Source organism: Triturus cristatus, chromosome 11 (genome assembly GCF_964204655.1).
Source record: "Triturus cristatus chromosome 11, aTriCri1.1, whole genome shotgun sequence".
In the NCBI taxonomy this organism is placed as follows: Eukaryota; Metazoa; Chordata; class Amphibia; order Caudata; family Salamandridae; genus Triturus; species Triturus cristatus.
Window position 1 is genome coordinate 167,012,667 of NC_140594.1, and position 19,640 is coordinate 167,032,306.

At 45.1% G+C, this 19,640-nt stretch overlaps 1 protein-coding gene across 6 annotated transcripts in view; it reads left to right on the forward strand.

The window, feature by feature from the left end:
• The window catches only part of KDM2B (lysine demethylase 2B), a 759,008-nt gene that overhangs the window by 639,176 nt on the left and 100,192 nt on the right, over positions 1-19,640 (forward strand). For all 6 annotated transcript variants that reach the window (XM_085636000.1, XM_085636002.1, XM_085636001.1 and 3 more), the window contains one exon: positions 2,216-2,880. In XM_085636000.1, coding sequence (XP_085492126.1) covers positions 2,216-2,880 — 665 coding nt within the window. The remainder of the gene's footprint in view (positions 1-2,215; positions 2,881-19,640) is intronic.

Genomic DNA, 19,640 nt, shown 5'->3' on the forward strand with positions numbered 1-19,640 from the left:
AGGGTCCTCCATCCGAACCGGTCAACTTTCTGCTTCATGCGAAGAGATTGAGTGGCACCACTTGAAAGATTTTGACCTTCCTCCTGAAGTCTGCAATGTTATTCTGGCAGCCAGGCGTCCCTCCACCAAGGCTGTTAATGCCAGCTTTTTGAAGCAATGTGTATCATATTGTACAGCAAAGTCCATTGATACACTTTCTGCCTCCCTTCTTGATATTTTGCTTTTTATTCTTACCCTCGTCTAGCAGCGCTCTGCATTGGGTACTCTGAAGGGTTATCTTTCTGTTCTGTCTGCCTTCTTCTGACTGCCTGAGCAACCCTCTTTATTTAAGTCCCCTATTGTAAATAGATTTTTGAATGGCCTTGTACATATGTTCCCACTTCTCCATTTATTAGGTCTCAGTGGGACCTTAATGTGGTCCTCACATTCTAGCCTCTTCACAATTGTCCCTTCTGGCTGGTCATGTTTAAAACAGCATTTCTTGTGGCATTTACATTTGCCCGAAGGGTGAGCAAACTGCAGGCTTAGTCAACCATGCCTCCCTTTTTCTTGGTTTGCCCTGACAAACTGGTGCTGCGCATACTTTAATTTGGGCCAATCGGTCACCTTGTCCCCCTTCTATGCTCCTCCACATCCTTCCAAAGAAGAGGAGCGACTACACCGTCTTGGCTCAAAAAGAGCATTGTTGTTTTAGCTTGTGAGCTCATGAGTTCCGGGTGGACAACCAACTCTTCGTGGGGTATGTTGGCGCAAAAAGAAGTGTTGGGTGTTGCAGAAGCGCACCATCTCTTGATGGAATATACTCTGCATCAAGATCTGATGCGCATTGGCAAAGGAGCTGCCTCCTGAAGGCTTACAAGCTCATTTAACCAGAGCTAAAGCTGCAACCACTGCATTAGCACACGGAGTTTCGGTCCTGGATATCTGTCGGGCAGCAACGTTGGCATCCCTGCACAGGTTTACTAAACATTATTTCCTGGAGAGTCAGGTCTGCAAGGATGATCACTTAGCCTGTTTGGCCCTTCTGGTTTAAATTGGTCTGCAGACCCTCTTCCGGGGATGGTATTGGTTGAGTATCTATTCAAAGGTGTATCTGCAGCTGGAAGTCTCTATTAGATGAACAAGTTACTTACCTTCGGCAACGCCTTATCTGGCAGAGACTATATCTAGCCGCAACTTCCTTCCCAATCCTCCCTGTTCTGCGGACACATTTCTAGCGTCAGGGCTGATCCCTTTCAGGGGCCTTGTTTGGGAACACCGTATCAGTGCACTTCATGGCTCCAGGCTTCTGGCATGGAAAGTTGTGTAAAAGTTACTGACGCCATGGGTGGCGCCTGTATAGCTACTGCAACGTCATTCTGGTGCCGACAATGGATGCGAAGCCGATCAATGCCACCTCCTGGCGTGCAGGGGTACTGCTCGAAAAATCTTCTACATCCAGTCTGATGCCTGTGAAATTTAAAGGTAAGGAATCTGCGGCTAGATATAGTCTCTATCAGATAAGGTGATCCGGAAGGTAAGTAACTTGTTTGTTACTTACTGTAGGCTGGCATGGTTACATGTTCAATATTTACACATTTATTGTTGGTGGAACCACCTTTCGGAAAATAGAGAATAGAAAGGAAAAGTTTTGGATCCTAAACGTTCATTGGGCTTCAGTCTGACAATGAGAGGCTCTCATTGACTCACTATTTTGTAAAGCAAGGAAGGGGCTTTTGTTCTCCATTCAGTGATATGAGCGCTTTTCAACAGTATGAAAGTATTTTATAGGCTTTCTTCCCCTCCCTCCCCCCCCCCCAAGAATGGTGTCAAAACTGGGTATAACTTTTAGGGCATAGTAAATTCTGAGTGGATTGTGCAAATTCCGGTCTTTGTTTGCGAAATGCTGCTGACTTAGAAATGTTCTGCTTGCAATACCAAAGTTCTACTTTATTAAGGGCATCGTTTTTATATTCCTGTGTTGCAACCTGCTAATTCTCTGAAACCTCGACTAGTGTTACTAAATCTGCATCACTATTGTGTATTTTATTTTGTGATTGTGAATATTGCGGAAGATGGTTAATTGGCTGCAGTACACACCTCCATTAGAATTGTATAGCTTCACTTTATTTCATCCCTCCAACTGTTTGTTAAAGGAATGTATTCCGTTGCATACATTTAAGTACTGTTTCCATAAAATGTATAGGTCAATCTGATTGTTGTGATCCTATTTCAGAGGAGATCATTGAAAACCCCCGAAGAACGAGCACTTATGGCCCAGACATTGAGGCGTTTAAAACAGGAGCCGGAAGAAGAGCTGCCAGTAGTAGCACCTCCACAAACACAAGAAAGTGACCAGTCCAGGCCCAGTTCTCCAACCGCTGGTCCCAGCACTGAAGGGGGCGAACCCGAGGAAAGGAAAACACTTAGGATCAGGCGGCGAAAGAAGCTTCCCACTAAAGAACTAAGTAAAGAGCTCAGTAAGGAGCTGACGCAGGAAATACAAAAGACTGAGAATAGCCTTGCAAATGAAAATCACCAACCCATTAAGTCGGAGCCAGAGAGTGAAAATGAGGAGCCCATTCAGCCCTTCCTCAGTGATGAAAGGCTGCATCCATTCAATAAAGGGTTAAACGGAACTCCAAGAGACTTTGTTGCTAATCTCACAAGCACTCCACGAAGTATAACTAGACCAGCCCCTTCTTTATCTCCAACAAAATGTGTTCCACTGGAGCGTCATGTAATCAGGCCCCCGCCCATCAGTCCGCCCCCAGACTCTCTGCCGCTGATGAATGGTGTATCCCATGTAATGCGACGGGAGGTCTGGATGACTGTCTTTAGCTACCTCTCGCCCAGGGACTTATGCATTTGTATGAGGGCTTGCAGAACATGGAATCGATGGTAAGAAGCCAAGTGATTTAATTTTTGTGTATGATTGAACAGTTTAGATTTTCATATATGTACCATTTGGAGTGAGGCTTTGCCTCCGGTATTTGTAGTTGGTCTCGAAGAAGCGGAGTGACATGTACACAAGATGTAGCCTTATGGTTAGGAATGTCAAATTGCCTGACACAAAAAGCAGTTTTTAGATTGTCATGAAAATTCTCAGATGAATTGGTGGCAAACAGGCCTCCATCCTCTTTCTAGATGAATTCTGTGCTGTTGCTTTCTAGTCTTCTTTTAACCTGTTTAGGAGTTTACCAAAGTTTGCAATTTCAAACTCATAAATGTGTGGTCCAGATATTGAAGCAGAATTGTTGATTTTCTGATTCAGTTTGGTAAATGGGGCACTGAATGCATGAATTTGTTCATGGCTTTTCTGTAGCTTAAGATTGTGCCTGTTGATGTTCTTATTTTACAAGTAATTCTCAGCAGTATTTGTAAAAGATGGGATGGGAATGTCTGGGCAGCGAGGGAAAACGCATTAATTTCACTGAGCCTCCTATCATTGGAAGAGGGGTCACGTAATAATGTTTCTACACTCCCAGTCCAGCTTGCAAATCGCTGCTGTTGGAGGAGGACCATCACTCACTCTCATTCCCCCCATCTGCAAGAGAGAATGCCTATGTGGCTTGCCCCTGAACTGTGGATGAATGGTGCCCCCGTGGTATCTGCGTTAAGCATTCTGCACTAGGGAGAACTGCCAGTGCTCCTCATGTAAATCAGCTAACATTGCACTAGCAAAAGATTGTGTGGTGAAAGCCATGTCGCCATAGCACCATATTGCCAAATTGACTTGTATTGCCTGTGGCCAGAGGAGACCAGACCTGTTTTGCCTTGATACATTTCCATGACAATTTGTCTTTGCCTGCCCTTTGAGGTCATAGACGTAGGCCTCATCAGTGAGATCCCACCAGACAGAAACTGATTTCTGGTAGTAGATACTACTAGTCACTGCAGCATTTTCTTAAATAGGTTGATTGTTCCCACCTGGCAATAGGGTCCAACGACTGCCGTGCAGGGGCTACTGCTCTTTCAGGGATATGTGCCTAGCTCTTGCTGAAGACTTCTGATAACATTTCATTCCAGGGAGTTCTAGATCCCTTGTATGAATATTGTTTGGCAATCCAAAATGTATCTGGACTTTGCATTTTGTTAACTTGGAATGTCTCAAATTCTCCACCATTAATTCTTTGATAAATTCACATGCTTGATTCCTTTATTGCCTTTGACCTGAGAGCCCAACAGTAATTATACGCTTATACTAATAGTAAAGTCAGATTTCCATAGAAAAAAAGAGACACACAGCTTTACTTTATAATAGCAGTAACATAATTTGAAAAGACCCAACCCAGCCAGTGAGGTCTGGGTGCACAGAACTCCACTACCTTTGGTGAACGCCACACCACACATTTTCCACTGCATCTCATGTGGAAGGAGGTCGCTTTCAGAGGTATGCCCCAAACCCTTTTTTTTTTTTTTAATGTCTGTTTCCATTGGGAATCCATCTTTTCATAAAATCCCCCTTCTCTGGACTGTTGATTCTGGAGTTGGATGTTATGAATGCATGTGCCTTTTTCCTGTAGCATCCTGCAATTAAGTAGATTGAATTTTACTGTGTGCAGGAGAGAGCTCTATTCCTATGACTTCTACAGTCAATTTCTTAGGAATATTTGCTTTTTGCCCCTTCATATGTCCATGATCATTTATCCAGAGGAAGAGGGTTGCTTAGGAATTGATCATAGTTGTTCCATTATGCCTTCCTAGGCCATATTTACATGATGTCTGATAATTTGAGATTTTGTTATGTGAACCTGTTGCAAAATTGATTTTAGTTCTTGAACGTGTTCCACATGGCAGTAGAGGATCATCCTGATTTCCTAGGCAGAGTGCAGGCCCCCCTTTTTATTTTTTTAAGAGGAGAACCTGTTTCTTGACCTTCTGAAATGCGAAAACTTATGGCTATTGAGGCCTTTCTGATAAAACATGCCTGCTCTACAGGCTGCTGGGAGAAAAGCTGTTGGAATAATGGCACTGTTTTTGCCACTGGGTATAGGTGAAAACATGAGTTTGTTTTCTGCACATTACATGATCTACTTGTATTGTCTTCTACAAATTTGGGTTTGTGATCCAAAAAGACCTCCAGGTCTAACCTGTATGCTTTTGGTAACCGCATACATTCTGATGTTTTCCCCTTTCAGAATTGAACTGCAGTTCCTTCTATTCCAAGATCACTATTGAAATGCAGTCTTAATTTTACCCTTTTGCTTTTGATTCATGAACAATTTCAACTATCAACCTGTGGACAAGTAACCTTTATCTCGTTACCTGAAGAATTATGCTTCTAGTAACTTTGACTTGCAGATTTGATTAACTGAATTCCACAGCTTTTACAGGAACAAATGTCTTTCATACACATTTGTAATTTTTTTATTTGCATTTCAATCAAAAGATTGCCCTCCTTTCTTTTACCTCCCTCATCCATCCTTCACACCTGAGAGGACGCTAAAAAGTCTGGATGTTAGGTGTTGGCGTTCACTTTACATGAATAGGGCTTCGATCCACTTATCCTGCCTCGCTGGAAAAAAACTCTTCAAAGCATTTATTCCTTATTTGTTCAGAATGCTTCTAGTTTGCTGTTTTCTCGCCTCTAGATGGCCTTTATGCACCCGTTGTGGGGGCTAAGGCAACACCTGTTATTTAGCTCCACATTACAAGTCATCTGCCAGGCAGCCACATTGGCTTTGCCACAGTTACTATGTTAGAATTATGGATTAGAAATCCGTCAATGAGTTGAACTTCAATTTGGTTATACTGTTGAACTTTTTTGAGATTAGAGTTGGCTATCCCCTTCAAAATATTGCATTTTAATATTCCATTGATTGTAAATCCAGGTTGAAGCAACATACCATTAATACAAGCTACATTAGTGGCTCATTTACTGATTGTCCATGGGTTTCCCTTCTTTCCCCATCCCCAAAACCTTTATCCAGATGACCTACCTACCCTGCACTTCTCTATCTGTGCTCTTATGCGTAAATTGAAGGAAAAGTACTTGAATGTGGAAGCTGATGGTACTTCAAGGTGGGACTACCTTTGGTGAGCATGCACCTGGATGTTAAAGCTTTAATTCTTACTGGTCAAGCTGTGTCCAGTTGTATGGACCTGAGACATGGGAAATCCCATAACGTTGGAAGAAGTGGTGACATTTATGCTACCAATTAGTTATTATGGTAACTGGCACTTTTCCTTGTGGAATACTTACAATTAGAGTTTGCAACATAAGCAGTTGTAATACAGCACACTGTTTGAGGCCAAGAATAGCGACTGGTGTTTTAATTGAAGTTTCTAGTTGACCTTGCCACTGGATTGGTGTAATTGGTACTCAACTGGCTGACTTCTGTGGTAGTACTGCTAAGGGGTAATCTAATCTTTCCAATATATCTGAAATCCTAATCTTTTTTTCTAAAGAGTTTTTAGGATGCTTCAGCAAACATAAACTTTCTTCCCCCAACCTTTATCTCAACTGGCCAATCGTCATCTCATGTATTGACTTGAGCAATTTCCTTCCAATAGAATAAGTAAATAGCATTGTACTGTCCTGAATATTCTGCACTGAGCAGTCCCACTAGTCTCCAAATCAAAGAAATTCTACCACATCACTGTGGGTTTAGTCTACCAGACAGATCTCTCTGGACTGCTGTTCATTTTCACTCTTAACTATAATGGCTGTTGTTTAAAAAAATAAAAAATACAAATTATTGATCAGAACTGAGGCACACTGTGAATTCTGGTTTGAGCTTAAACAAAACTCAGTCTGTTGATATCAATATCACGTTCAGTTGGAGAGTGTTGCCTCAATACATCACTGCTCAACCAAAGGGTTTATTTTGGTAGAAAAGCAAGATCAGTAGCATCAAACGTTTTTGCTCCTATGTTCTGTCTCGATTGTAGCTTAGATTTTGTGTAACATGCCTATTTATGCGTGGGTATGTGCTAAGAGTTAAACTGTGGGAACCATAAGGAACCTAGGTTTTTTTCCTGATGGATACTTCGAACTGCAGATTCCACACCTTGTAAATACTCCCAGGCTCCAAAATGGATCCAGAGATTTTTCTCAGCAATTTCCTCGTCCGCTGGTAGGTGGCATCATGCAGTTTTGCATCTTCTGTGTCCCATCCCAGAAGTTATGCCGAAGCCACCATTTAACTGCCAACTCTGTGCTTCCTTGATTTCTGTCACTTGACAGAAAGTATTTTACAAAATTCCGCCAGCGTGCAAGGGACATGTCTTTCTGGAAACTAACTGGGTTCCAACCCTGTAAGGATTGTCATTAACAGATATCGGTGGAGAACCCACACAAGGTGGAGAGGATGTAGCCTTACGGCTAGAGTGATCGACCTCGAAGCGGGGGACACGGGTTCGAGTCTCGGCAACGACGCTCAACATCCTGTGATTCTAGGCAAATCACTTAATCTCCCCGTGACTAACAAAAATGAATGTGTCCATCTGTAACGAAACTGGTGCTCATGTAAAGCGCTCTGATACCTGATGTCTCTGGTCTAGTTCGTGCTATATAAAACTCTATATAAAAAAAAAATGGTCTGTCTCCAGTGTCTTGGCTCCTCGCACAGCTCAACATCATGCAAAAAATGCACTCTGATGAACCTAAAGGCCAACCAGGACCACAAGGTCAAACTCTGTCACCAAGCACCTTAGGAAAGCTCAAAAGGCTCGGTTCTGTTCGAAGTATAGGATGTGTTTTCTGTCTCAAGGCTGCTCCCTAGAGTGATCTTCATTTTACTCCAAAGTGTTCATGTAAGTCAAAATAGAAAAAAGACGAAGTCAACATGGCTTTCTTTCCCCCAATGACTCACATCAGCAGATGTCGCTTGGACGTCATGGTACCTCAAGTTATCGATTGCCCATTGCGGAACAAACTCCTAGTTAGTCTCGATCCAGCCAGAGTACCCAGCCCCTCGTTGATGCCACAGCAGATAAAGACCTTCAAAGAGGCAATGCTGCAAATCTTCAGTACCCAGTTCCTGGTGGGGTATCTTTGGACCCCTTGGATCAGAGGAGGCTTCCATTCGAATTACTGCTGGCGTATCTGTCCGCAACACCGACTGTGCTTCTCAACCCCACTCATTCCTCCTGCAGCACCAGAGAGCCTTATGCTTCAGGCTTCCATCAGCCTACTCTGCACGAATGTATTCTCTGCCACTCCACCAGACCGAGCAAAAGCATAGATGCATTCAGAAGAACCTTTTCATCTTCCAGCCTTTCCCTTCCAGCTGCCTCCTGTGATATTACTCACACGTGTTGTGGGACATAGTGAGTGAGATCTTGCTCGCAGTCTCAGAAGACTTTGTGCAAACCTCCAACAACTAATTCAGGACGGTCAAGACCTGGCGAAGCAAATCATTAGATCGTGTCTGAGATAGCATTTGGTACCAGTGTGGTACATCGGCATCACACATGGCTACGGTCAACTGGCTTCTCCAGCAATGTCCAACGGTCCCTCATGGGCATGCCTTTTTATGGCACCCATCTATTTGAAGACAAGGCAGACTCCGCACTAGAGTGCCTCAAAGAAAGCAAAGCACAGCGTGCACTGTAGGTCTTGCACCACCTGTGCGTCTGTTTCTCCAACAATATCGACCCTTTCAATGCTGCGGTAGAGGATTGCAGATTGCACCAGAGGTCATGACAAACTGTCTCTGCAATAACAGTCTTCCCAGTCCTTTCGAGCAAGCGGTCGGGAATCCAGGTTACAGCATGTAGGCTTCAAGGGGCAACATACTACACATCCGGCGATGGCACCTAGGCCTCTAGGGGCAACAAACTACACAGCCGCACCACTACCGCTAAACCACTTCAGCTTACCCACAGTGGTTCACTATCACACAGTTGGAGGCGGGATAGGTGTTTACTTCCATGGATGGCAAAGCTTCACATCAGACTGGTGTGATGCTCCAAATCGTCAAATGCGGCTACGCCCTGCTCTTCCTCTCCGCCCCTCCAGACATTCCGCCTACACTGTATTGGCTTCTGGAGGACTACTGGTCAATTCCTTGACAAGAAGTTCATGCTCTCTTGGAGAGGCAGATGAGCCTTTGTTTTTAACTAAGGACTTATCTTTTGGTTTGGATTAATACTGTAATGTTGATGGCAGAATTAATTTTGTTGCAGTGCATATGTGTGATTAATTTTTTTGTTTTTCTGAGGATTACTAGAATGTATTTATCAATCAATTCGGAGTAAATACATTTTTGTATTGATGAAGGTAAAGGTTTTGATGAATACTTGGATGTTTGGGCTGGGAGGAGCTGTGTTTTGGTTTCTCTTTGAGAAGAGAGCAATACAGAGGGTGCCGGCATCCAAGATTGGGACTGGCTGTTATTCCAGCTACCTTCTGCTGCCAAGGGACAGAGGATTTTGTCCTATTCTAGACCTCTGCCCCGAACATCTTCCTCGAAAAGGACCAGTGCACAATGCTGACCTTGGCCAGAGTTCAGTCCCTGGATCCAGGCTACCGGATCGTGGTACTGAATTTGTAGGGTTCCTGTCCTGCAATCTTGCAGATGGTACCAGCCGTGTTAGGTAGACCATGAGCAATTCAAGTTTTTTGAGTTCCCCTTTGGCCTTACCAGCACCCGTCAGGAGGGCATTGCCGCCCATCTAAGGAGGTTGGGGTTGCCAGTCTTCCCATACCTCAAGGGAGGATTGACTTATTCGCGATACACATCCAGACGATGGCTGACCAGTTGATATCCCTGGCATTTACTGTCAACGTACCAAAGTCGTACCTGATTTCCTTAACAGAGTCTCTCTTTCAAATAAGCCATCCTGGACATGGTGCCGTTTCGAGCCTTCCCTTTGCCTCCACAAGTCACCCTTTGATCTAGGTTTTTACTGAGAGCAACTTTGAGACTTCTTGGCATTCTGCTAGTGAACCACACCAGGTGGCACATGCAGGCTCTGAAATCTCAGTTGCCACAGCCCCAAGGGAACCTCTCAGATTCCATTCAGGTGTTGGAGGAAACATCGTAAGACCTGCGTGGTGGTTGCTGGATTGAATTGTGACTGTCGGCAGACCCCCTACCCCACCCAGAACGTTTGACGGATGCATCGTTTCTGGGCCGGGGAAACACTTGTTATTTAGCTCTACATTGCAAGTCATCTGCAAGGCAGCCACATAGGCTATGCTACAGGTACGATGTTAAAATTATGGATTAGAAATCCGCTTACGACTTGAGCGAAATGGAGATCAGAGGACTCTAGTCTCCGGGGAAAGCCAACATCCACATCAACCTGTTGGAGTTGCGGGTAATTCACTTGGCACTAAAGGTTTTCCTTCCGTTGATCAAGGGGGGAGGTTCTTGCAGACAACAAAACCGCCATGTCATACTGCAACAAGAAAGTCCGAGTGGGGGCGTAGGTCCTGTGCCTAGAGGCTCGACACCTCTGGAACTGGCTTATTCATAAAAGCTTTTTCCTTGTAGTACAGCACCTGGCAGGATCCTTTAAATGCAATGGCGGAAGAACTCAGGCTGGCGTTGTGTAGCGTGGTCCCAAATGCCGGCTTCACTCTGAGGTGGCACAGGGCATCTGTCAGCAGTAGAAAGAAACTTGTATTGATCTTTTCACCACCACCGAGAATGCATGGTGTCCAAACCTTTGGGCTTCGGAGTTCCCAAGGCAGTTCTCCCCTGGAGGTGCTTTTCGATTGGACTGTAGCTTGGGACACTTGTACTCCCTTCCGCCTCTACCTCTCCTGTCCACAGTTCTGAAGGAGATCAGGAACACCCAGGCCCAAGTCATTCTAGTGGCTCCTGATAGGGCCAGGAGAGTGTGGTACCCAGAACACCGGGCCATAAGTTTCTATCTTCCGATCCTGGTTGTCCTGTCTGGAGGATCTCCTGTTGCAGCAGCAAAGTAGGGTTCTGCACCCAGACCTGCACAACCGACATCTCAATGCTTGAAGATTGAGTGGCAGCAGTTGCCTGCTTTTGATCTTTCTCACGAGGTAATAAATGTCATCTTGGCAGCCAGATGTCCCTCCACCAAAACCATCCAGACGGGGCTCTAGAAGAAGTTAGTTTTTGTGTTAGGAACAAGCCCAGTTGTTCTTTTTTCCTCCTCTTTAGCCCAGCAAGGATTTGCTATGGCACAAGTTAAAGGTTACTTATCTTTTACTGCTTTTCTACGGTTGCCTGATCAGCCATCCTTGTTGTGTTGTGATTTTTGAAAGGGCTAGTCCATATGTAACTACCAACTCAAATCTGGTTCTTAAGTTCCTCATGTGCACTCTGTCCCAGCCTATGCCTTGCTGCTCCCTGAGATTGCTAACTTGAAAACAGTGTTCTTCATTGCAATCACGTCATCTTATCTGATCATGTGAGCTGTAAGCGCTTTCTGTTCACCAACCATACGCTACATTCTTCCGGACAAATTGATGCTAAGGACCAAGGCAGTGTTTTCCTCCCGCAGGTTGTAACCCCTTTCTACTTATTATTCTGCTGAGGTTCTTCACTTCTCATTCATCCAAAGAGGAAACGCTCTGAGCTCCTACATTGATTGCACCAAGAATTACTTGTCTGTTTCTCTGGGGCGAAGACAGGAAGAGCAGAAATATTGCTGCTACCACCACACTGGGTCGCAGAGTTCCTGTTCTGGATATCTGCCAGGCTGTGACTGGGGGGGGGGGGGGGCGCAGGGGGTCAGTCCTAATGTTTACGAAGCACTACTGCCTGGATAGCTGGATCCAGTGGGAAAGGCATTTTGCTTGTTTGGTCCTGCAAGCTCTTCTGGTATGAGCCATAAGATCTCTTTCTTGTGGGTACTCTATCTAACTGCAGATTCCTCGCCGACCCACTCCTCCTCGTTCTGTAGAATGAACTCATCTGGTCCATTATAATAAGATTCCAACTTGGAGATCTGCACACCGGCACAATCTGTTTCCTAGGGGCTCGCGTCCAATGGCATGAACTGATATCTGAGAGGAACTGATGTCAAAGCACAGAGGTGTTGGTTAAATGGTGGCCTGATGTCCTTTCTGGTGCGGGACAGACGCATAACACCACCTGCTGGTGCGCAAGGAAATTACTGGGAAAGAACTTCAGATCCAGTCTGGTGCATGTGGGTAGTCACAATGGGAGGAATCCGCGGTTAAAGTATCCACCAGAAAGAGCATTATCGAAGGTAAGCAATTTGTTCTTTGAGTTGGATATTATAATACCACCCTTTTTTTTTTTTTAGCCTAGTGACAGCTTGTAGAGTTTCTTTAGTTTTAGCCATAGAACGTAGAAAGATACTCCAAGGCCACCTAGGTGCTGATCATCTTGGGTTTCTTTTTCTTCTGTCTGCGGAAGTAGTTTGAGGGGAGAGGATCTTGTAAGACAGGTCTGTTAGTTGAAACTCACTTTGAGTTTTCACATGTTCTTAGATTGTAACATCTGGGCTTAGCGCTATTCCTTAAGTTTCTTTTGTGTTTTGCTATACTGTTTAAAAATAAGAGTAAAAATGGCACTGATTGCTTAACGTATTTACTTTGTAAGAAAAATGTAGGCCATAAATTGTGCCTTGGATGCTCACTCACACACATTATAATGGTGTTAAATAACGGTACATAAAGTCCACGTAACTTAAACACCAACCTTAGAGCATCCCAAGCCTACTCCAGTGACCATACAGCATTAAGGCCACATGAGCTATATACAAATGTCAACTTGTGGGATCCCCAAGGATCAGTTTTGTCCCACTGAGAGGTGGGAGACTAATTTAGACTTGTGTCCTCAATATGATGCAATACATAAGATAACGCTGCACATTTTGAGGGTTTGGGCACGAAGGACCACTAGCAATAATACAATTTGCGAGGATCATGCAGACTTCTTATCTATCTATAAGTAAACATACCCCGGCAGTGACCTGCACACTGTACAGCATTCGGACCATTATGAGTCACAACTTAATGTATGAAGAGCATGCTTGAAGAAGCTAGGCACTCTTTAAACAAAGGTAGAAACATCAGATAAAAGACCAAAATAAATCAATAATGAATGGAAGAGAAAGGAAGGAGAGGGAGAAGTTAAAAGTGAGTACCCGGAGAAAAGGAAATGTGAGGAAGAAAAAAGAGGAGAGGAAGGAAGCAAGAGACAATGAAAGAAAAAAACTACGAGTAAAAAGAGAGAAGAGACAAAGTGAAAGAGAAAAGGATACAAAAAGAGAAGTAGTAAGAATAAAAGAGAAAGGAAGGGAAAGGGGGAGAAGGGAGAGAATAAAAGAAAAAAAAGAAGAGAAACAAAAAGGAGAGAAATGTGAGCATAGGAGAGAAGACATGAGAAAGCAGAATAAAAAGGAGAAAGAACAAGAATGAAAAGAGAAAAGCAAAAAAGTAATAAAAGAAAGAAACCGGTATAAGTGAAAGGAGAATACAAAATAAAATAGAAAGAGGTAGAAAAAGGTAACACTGAAAAAAGGAAGTAACAAGTTAGAATAAAGAGTGAATAACAGGAGAGTAGAGCAAGTATTTTACAACTCGAGAAGGAAAGGTAGAAAAAAGTAAATCGAGAAAGAAGTGAAAGGATGTTAGGGCAAGATGAATGAAAGGGGAAGAAAAAAAAAGAAAGAATGGAGAGAAAAAGAAAGGAAAGAAAAAGGTGAAAGAAAGACAACATATAATTTGAAAAAGAAAGACCGTAAGAAAAAAAGGATAGACAGGGCCTAATTCAAGGTAAACGTCCATGGTTGTGTAAGTTTATACTTTTTCAGTATTCACAATACTGGGTTTTAGTAGTAAGTTTACGAGTGCAGAGACTCCACTGTCTGAGCGTCACCTGTCCTATCATTTTATGTGCAGAGTTTTGGTAGCTCATGATCTACCTGTTGGGGGACCCCTGCACTATATTAATACTTGCATAAGAGCTAATACATCACCTTGTACCACTGCATAGAATGCTCATACTTCTACTACCACTTTATTGACACTGAAAGAACTAGAGTGAGTGAGTGAATGAGTTCATGTAAGGGTTGGTGTTAGTATCATAGTTAGTATTAGGTTTCGGTTTAGTGCTGGGCTTATTCTGTCCAGGTGTAGCATTACGGTTAGGATCTGCGTTATCTGAGACATAGGGTCATGGACGGGGTTGTGGTAGTGTTACGTGTAAGTGTATGGCAGATGTTCAATTTGGATGGATACTTCCAACTGCAGATTTCTCCTCTTTTGAATACTCTCCCAGGTATCAGGCTGGATCTGAAAACTCAAAAGTAGTAGTCCTGTGCCTGGTAGATGGTGTTGTGCGGCTCCGCACCAACACTGTTCTGCTTCAGAAGTGACAAGTGGGGCTGCACATAAATGCCACCCATGCGTGCTGATGTCAGTTCCTTTCTTTCCACACCTTCAGGTGTGGATCTAAAACGTACTCCTCTCGTCTATACCGTGTACATTTCTCCTAAATTTCCTTTAACTAGTGTGCAAGGGACAATGTGTCACCTCCCAAAACGACAGGGTTTAAACCTTGTGGGGACTGTCCAAACAAATGTGGGTGAACGATTCCCCATGAGATATTCCTGCAGTACCTGGGGTTGGAGGACAAACTCCAGGGCCTGCGACTACTGTGCCCTGATGAACCCGAAGGTCATATGGGACCGCAAGACAAAACATTTTCACCAATGATACAAAGACTTTGCGTCATGACAGGCCAAAGTTGAAAGGAAGGTTCCGCTCCCGAAGTTGTTCCTGCAGCAAATACTCATTGCAGTCAAAGTCTTTGGGTGGATCAAAAAAGGACAAGAAGTTAAGCAGTAATCCCCCCCCGCCTCCTGCCTGTCAATCTCAAACTCCAGAGAGGGTGCGAGGACTTCAGTGTGCCTACTGGTCTCACTTCCGAACTTCTGAGGAGCTGACTATAGGTTTGGCCCCAATGCAACCTAAATTTGCGTGTCAATCAGTGATGTTGCAGCAAATAGATTCCTTTGGAGATGCCATGATGCTCATATTTGCCATGCTTTGGGCTCCTTCTGGCGATATCCCCGTGACGGCCACAGGTAAGAGGGATGCCTCCTGTTGCTACGCCACTGCCATACCGAAGACCTCATACCTAATACCTGCTGTTTGGATACGATTCCAACAGTAACAACAATGAAGGGGGCAAATTTGCCCATCAGTACGACAAGGACAATTGGTCTAACTGCAGGATGCCAGTGGTCTGAGCATTTCACCGGACACTGGGCTTGTCTCTCCCCATGACACGGGGCTTGTCTCCTCTCCCCCTGGTCTTGCCAGTGAGCAGAGTGCATCTTTAATAATGGTGACGAGGTGGGCTGCAGAGGTCCTTTGCCTGCATTTCCCTACATTGGAGGTCAAAACTAGTGCCTCTACTGAGGTTCTTCAATCTGGTCAGGCACCTGTTGAATCTCTTGCCATTCAATGAGGCTTTAACGGATACCTACTTAGGCTTGAGCAAAGTTGTGTTCTGGTCCTCCAGTTAATAAACTGGTAGTTCATCGCTACAGACTGGTACCGAGCAGCCCTGACTTTTTCACACAACACCCTACGCATGAGAGCCAGGTGGTCTTTGCGTCCACCAAAAAGAGTAAACCATAACGCCTTTCCTGACCAGGAGTCTAAGTGCATGGAAACTTTTAGTAAGCACATGTTTTACTCGGCTAGTCTTATTTTGTGCTTACCTAATGCCAGCTGCCTTCTAGGCCATTAGAGGCATGTCTTATAGGATACAGTTGGTCAACTCCTACTGCCAGTTCCAGAGAACTCAGGGGCCGTCTTTAGCCCAAACCATACAGGACAGCTGATATTTGACATAATCTGTTATATGGTCTGGCCTCCGCACAACTGGCTGCTTGGGTCGGGCATTGGGCACAAGTGAAGTGCGTCTGCACCACACCTGACAATGCTTGTGGGCTTTCCTGGGGATGTCCAGGCATTTTTGATGGGCATGCCACTTAATATCTGTCATCTTTTTGGTGAGAAAGCGGACTTACACCTGGAATGCTTTAAAGATAGTCATGCCACAACATGTTCCCTGGGGTTTCCAGACAGTATCCTCAGCGAGTTTGTCCCTTATATGACAACGTTGGGTGTTTTCATTTTCAACAATCCCAACTCTCTGCCAGCACAACAGTGGTCATGGATGCATCACTACTGGGTAGGCTATTTGGGAGAGTTGGAGATCACCTGTCTCTGGAAGAAACACACCTCCACATCAATTTGCTGGGACTGCGAGTGACCCAATTGGCATTGAAGGTCGTCAAGGGGAGGCTGGTACAGGTTCTCTCGGACTTCACCACCATAATGTGATATTGCAGCAAGCAAGATGGCGTGGGGGGTCTTGGGTCCTGTGCCCGAAGGCTTTGCACTTCTGGAAGAGGCTGACTCGTCATGACATTTCTCTGGTCATCAACTACCTGGCGGGATCCTTCAACACCAGTGCAGATGAACTCAGACTCTGACCCCTTGCGACTTATGAATGGTAGTTACATCCAGGCACAGGGCATTTTCCAGCAATGGGGAGGTCCCTGGCTCAATTGGGCGTTCTCAGCTGTGTCAAAACAATGTCAGCATTTGTGCGTACTAGAGTTAACAAGAAAGCTCTCTCTCAGAGACTCATTCTAGCTGGAGTGGAGCTCAGGACACTCCTTGTCTTGGTGCAGTTCACTCTCACTTTCCCACCCAGATCTGACAGTGTTGACAGGTGTATTACTGCTGAAGTGATGGGGTGGGTCTGCATCATCTGGAGGAAGTGAAGAACAATTATCTTGGGTCTCAAGTGTCAGGCCAGCTCCACATCAGTCTTCTGGAGTTGCGGACCATTGGTCAAGAGGTAGGCTGATTGAGGTACTCACGGACAACGCCACTACCTTGCGGCAATTCATCATGCAGGTCAAAATAGAGCCCTGTTCTGAGAGGCCTTGTGTCGGAAGAAGGCTGTAGCGGCAGAACATCATTCTAATCTCCATCCACTTGGTTGGCTTCCTGAAAGCCAGAGCGAACAAATTGAGCAGATGTCACCTGGCAGATTACGAGTGGTGGCTGCATCCCGCTGTGACGCAGGGCATCTTCCACCAGAGGTGGGAACCCTGGCTCTATGTTTAAGGCATAGTTTAAACTTGCAGTGTCAAAAGTTGTGTACGTTTTTGGTGCAGCAAGAATACTTGTTTGGAGACGCATTCTGACTGGATGGAGCAGTGACCTACTGTATGCCTTCCCACAGATTCCTTTCCTGCCAGAGCCCTGAAGATTTTTAAGAATAAAGGTATGCCGGGCGCTAGGACCTATTTGTATCCAGGTGCGGTGCTTGGAACACAGACTGCTTAAAGGCAAAACTTTAGCATGTCCTTTTGTTTGTCGTCTTTACCTTAACACAGCCTTGCAGTAGGTTATTTGTCAACCCCTTCTGCCTTTTTACGTTTGCCTAACAAACCAGCCTAATCCAAGTCAATGTTAAGAGATTTATTATAGGTTTGACACACGTTCCCTCCCAAGCAGTTTGTGATGCCATAGTCTCACCATAACCTTGTTTTGATATTCCTTATATCTACACCCTTTGAAAGGATGCATAGCTGCTTCCTGTGTCTTTTGACCTTAAACTCTTTTCATTGTGATGACGTCAGCTCATTGCTTGAGTGAATTACAGGCACTTTCAGTGCAACCGCCTCACACCACCTTTTTTGCACAAGTTGGTGCTGAATGCAATGGTGGACTTCTTGCCTAAAGTTAGGCAGTCCATCACTCTACCTGCAGTCTTTGCTTTATGCACCGCTTGAATGAAGAGCAGAGGGTCCATTGATAGGACTACAAAAAAATTCTAAGCTTTTACTAAGATCATACAAAGAATCACCCAATAGACTAACCGCTTTTTGTTGGATTCCCTGATGCAAAGAAATGGAAGATTGTGCAGAAGAGGACATTTTTGAAGTGGCCTAGTCCTCTGCGTAAAGATCTGCTATGCCCTGGTGTAGGAAGCTGGCTCTGTATATACTATACCAAAGTGAGATCTAGTGTGCACAGAGTCCAGTTGCACCCCAAAGGTAGGCTGAGGTAAAAGTAAACAGCACCTTACTCTCCATTTGTGGTAGTGTGGAAGAGCAGTAAGGCTTTATCAGAGGGTAGTGTTAAGCATTTGTTCTACACATTCAATCAGCAAATGATTGTCACACACTCAAAGACTAAACTCGGACCAATTTTTGTTTGTGTAAAAAATATTCTTTTAGTTATTTTATTTCCTAGAACCAAGCAAGTGTGGCACAGGTAAGTGATTTATACTTTGCAGTAATAATACAGCTTGAATTGCAATTGTATATATGCTTTGGTTTGAGTACAGTAGAAGTACTAGTAATGCAATACTTTGAAATATTGATCATATACTTTGTATTGGCTTTTCAATAGGATGTCAAGTAAATTACTTTACAGATCTGCACTGGGGCATTTCCTGTAAACTGGTAAGTAAAAGCGTTTTGGTTATTTGGTTACAGGTTTAGACTTCTATAGATTTTCCAACTCGTTTTCACAGAAAACAGTCAATGTTATCCTATGGGAGGAAATAGTGTTATCGGTTCAGAGGTAAGTACTTTGTTGTGGGAGTTGGGTTTCTGGGGTTAGACTCAATCCCCCAGGGTCAAGAAAGCATTCTTGTTACTCCCTCAGCGGCACTAGGGCACCTGGGTGCAGAGTGCTGAGGCCCAGTTTTATTCAATGGGGGATAGGGGGCCTCTGGTTGGTGGCTGCTCAGGAGCAGGCCGCAAATGGGTGTTCAAGGTAGCACCAAAGGTACACCCTCAGCGCACTAGGGCGGCCGGGTGCCGGTTTGTCGCCGGGGGCCCTGTTAATTCAATGAGGAGTCTCCGGTTTGCAAACACATTCTGGCTAGGGGACAAAGGTCTTTTGGGTGCGAGCCCCACTTGGAGAGGTAAGTTGGGATGCTGGGGGTTGGCTAGACACCATTAGTTGAGTCACCCAAGGCCGTGGGGCATCCGGTGCAGGGGTGTCTTTTAGGGTCGGATCTTCTTACCAGCTTCTGGTCGTGGTTGGGGGGGGGGGGGGGGGGAGGACCTTCCGGATTGAGGCTGCAGGCGTCGGCTGGAGGCTTAAGGCAGGTCATCACTGGATCTCGGCTCTGGATCGCCGGGGAGACCTCCTCGTGGTGTTGGGCCACTCGAACTTGAGCTGTAGGCGACGGGTGCTGAGTGGATGAAGACTTGTGGATTTCGCCGGAGCTGGAGTCTGTTGGTGAACAAATCCGGTGTTCACGGGAGACAAAGTCTTTTCTTTGGAAGGAAGGGAAGGTCCTCAAGTTTCTTGAGGTTGCTGGCTGCAGGACACACCGGAGTTTCGCTTCTGCGGGTTCGAGGTGGGGACAGGCCGGTAGGGCTGGGGCCAAGTCAGTGGGCGTCGTCCTTTTTAGCTTCGGCACGGCTGTTCGGTCCTCCTTCTTTTCTTCTTGTAGTTTCTTGCCTGAGGAGGCAAGGTTCAGGGGTGCCCCAATACTAGATTTAGGGGTGTTACAGGTAAGTAAAAGGTTGGGTACAATGGGGTCCCTTCCTTGGGGTAGGTACACCCCCTATTATTCCACCCTCTAGTGGGAGGGTGGGCATATGCCTCACTCTGGTTGGCAGGGTCCCCCCCATCTGCAAGATGGCGGGGACTGAGAGTTGTGCTTCACCTCGCCTCCCCCACCTGAAGGATGGGGTTAGCAAAGGTG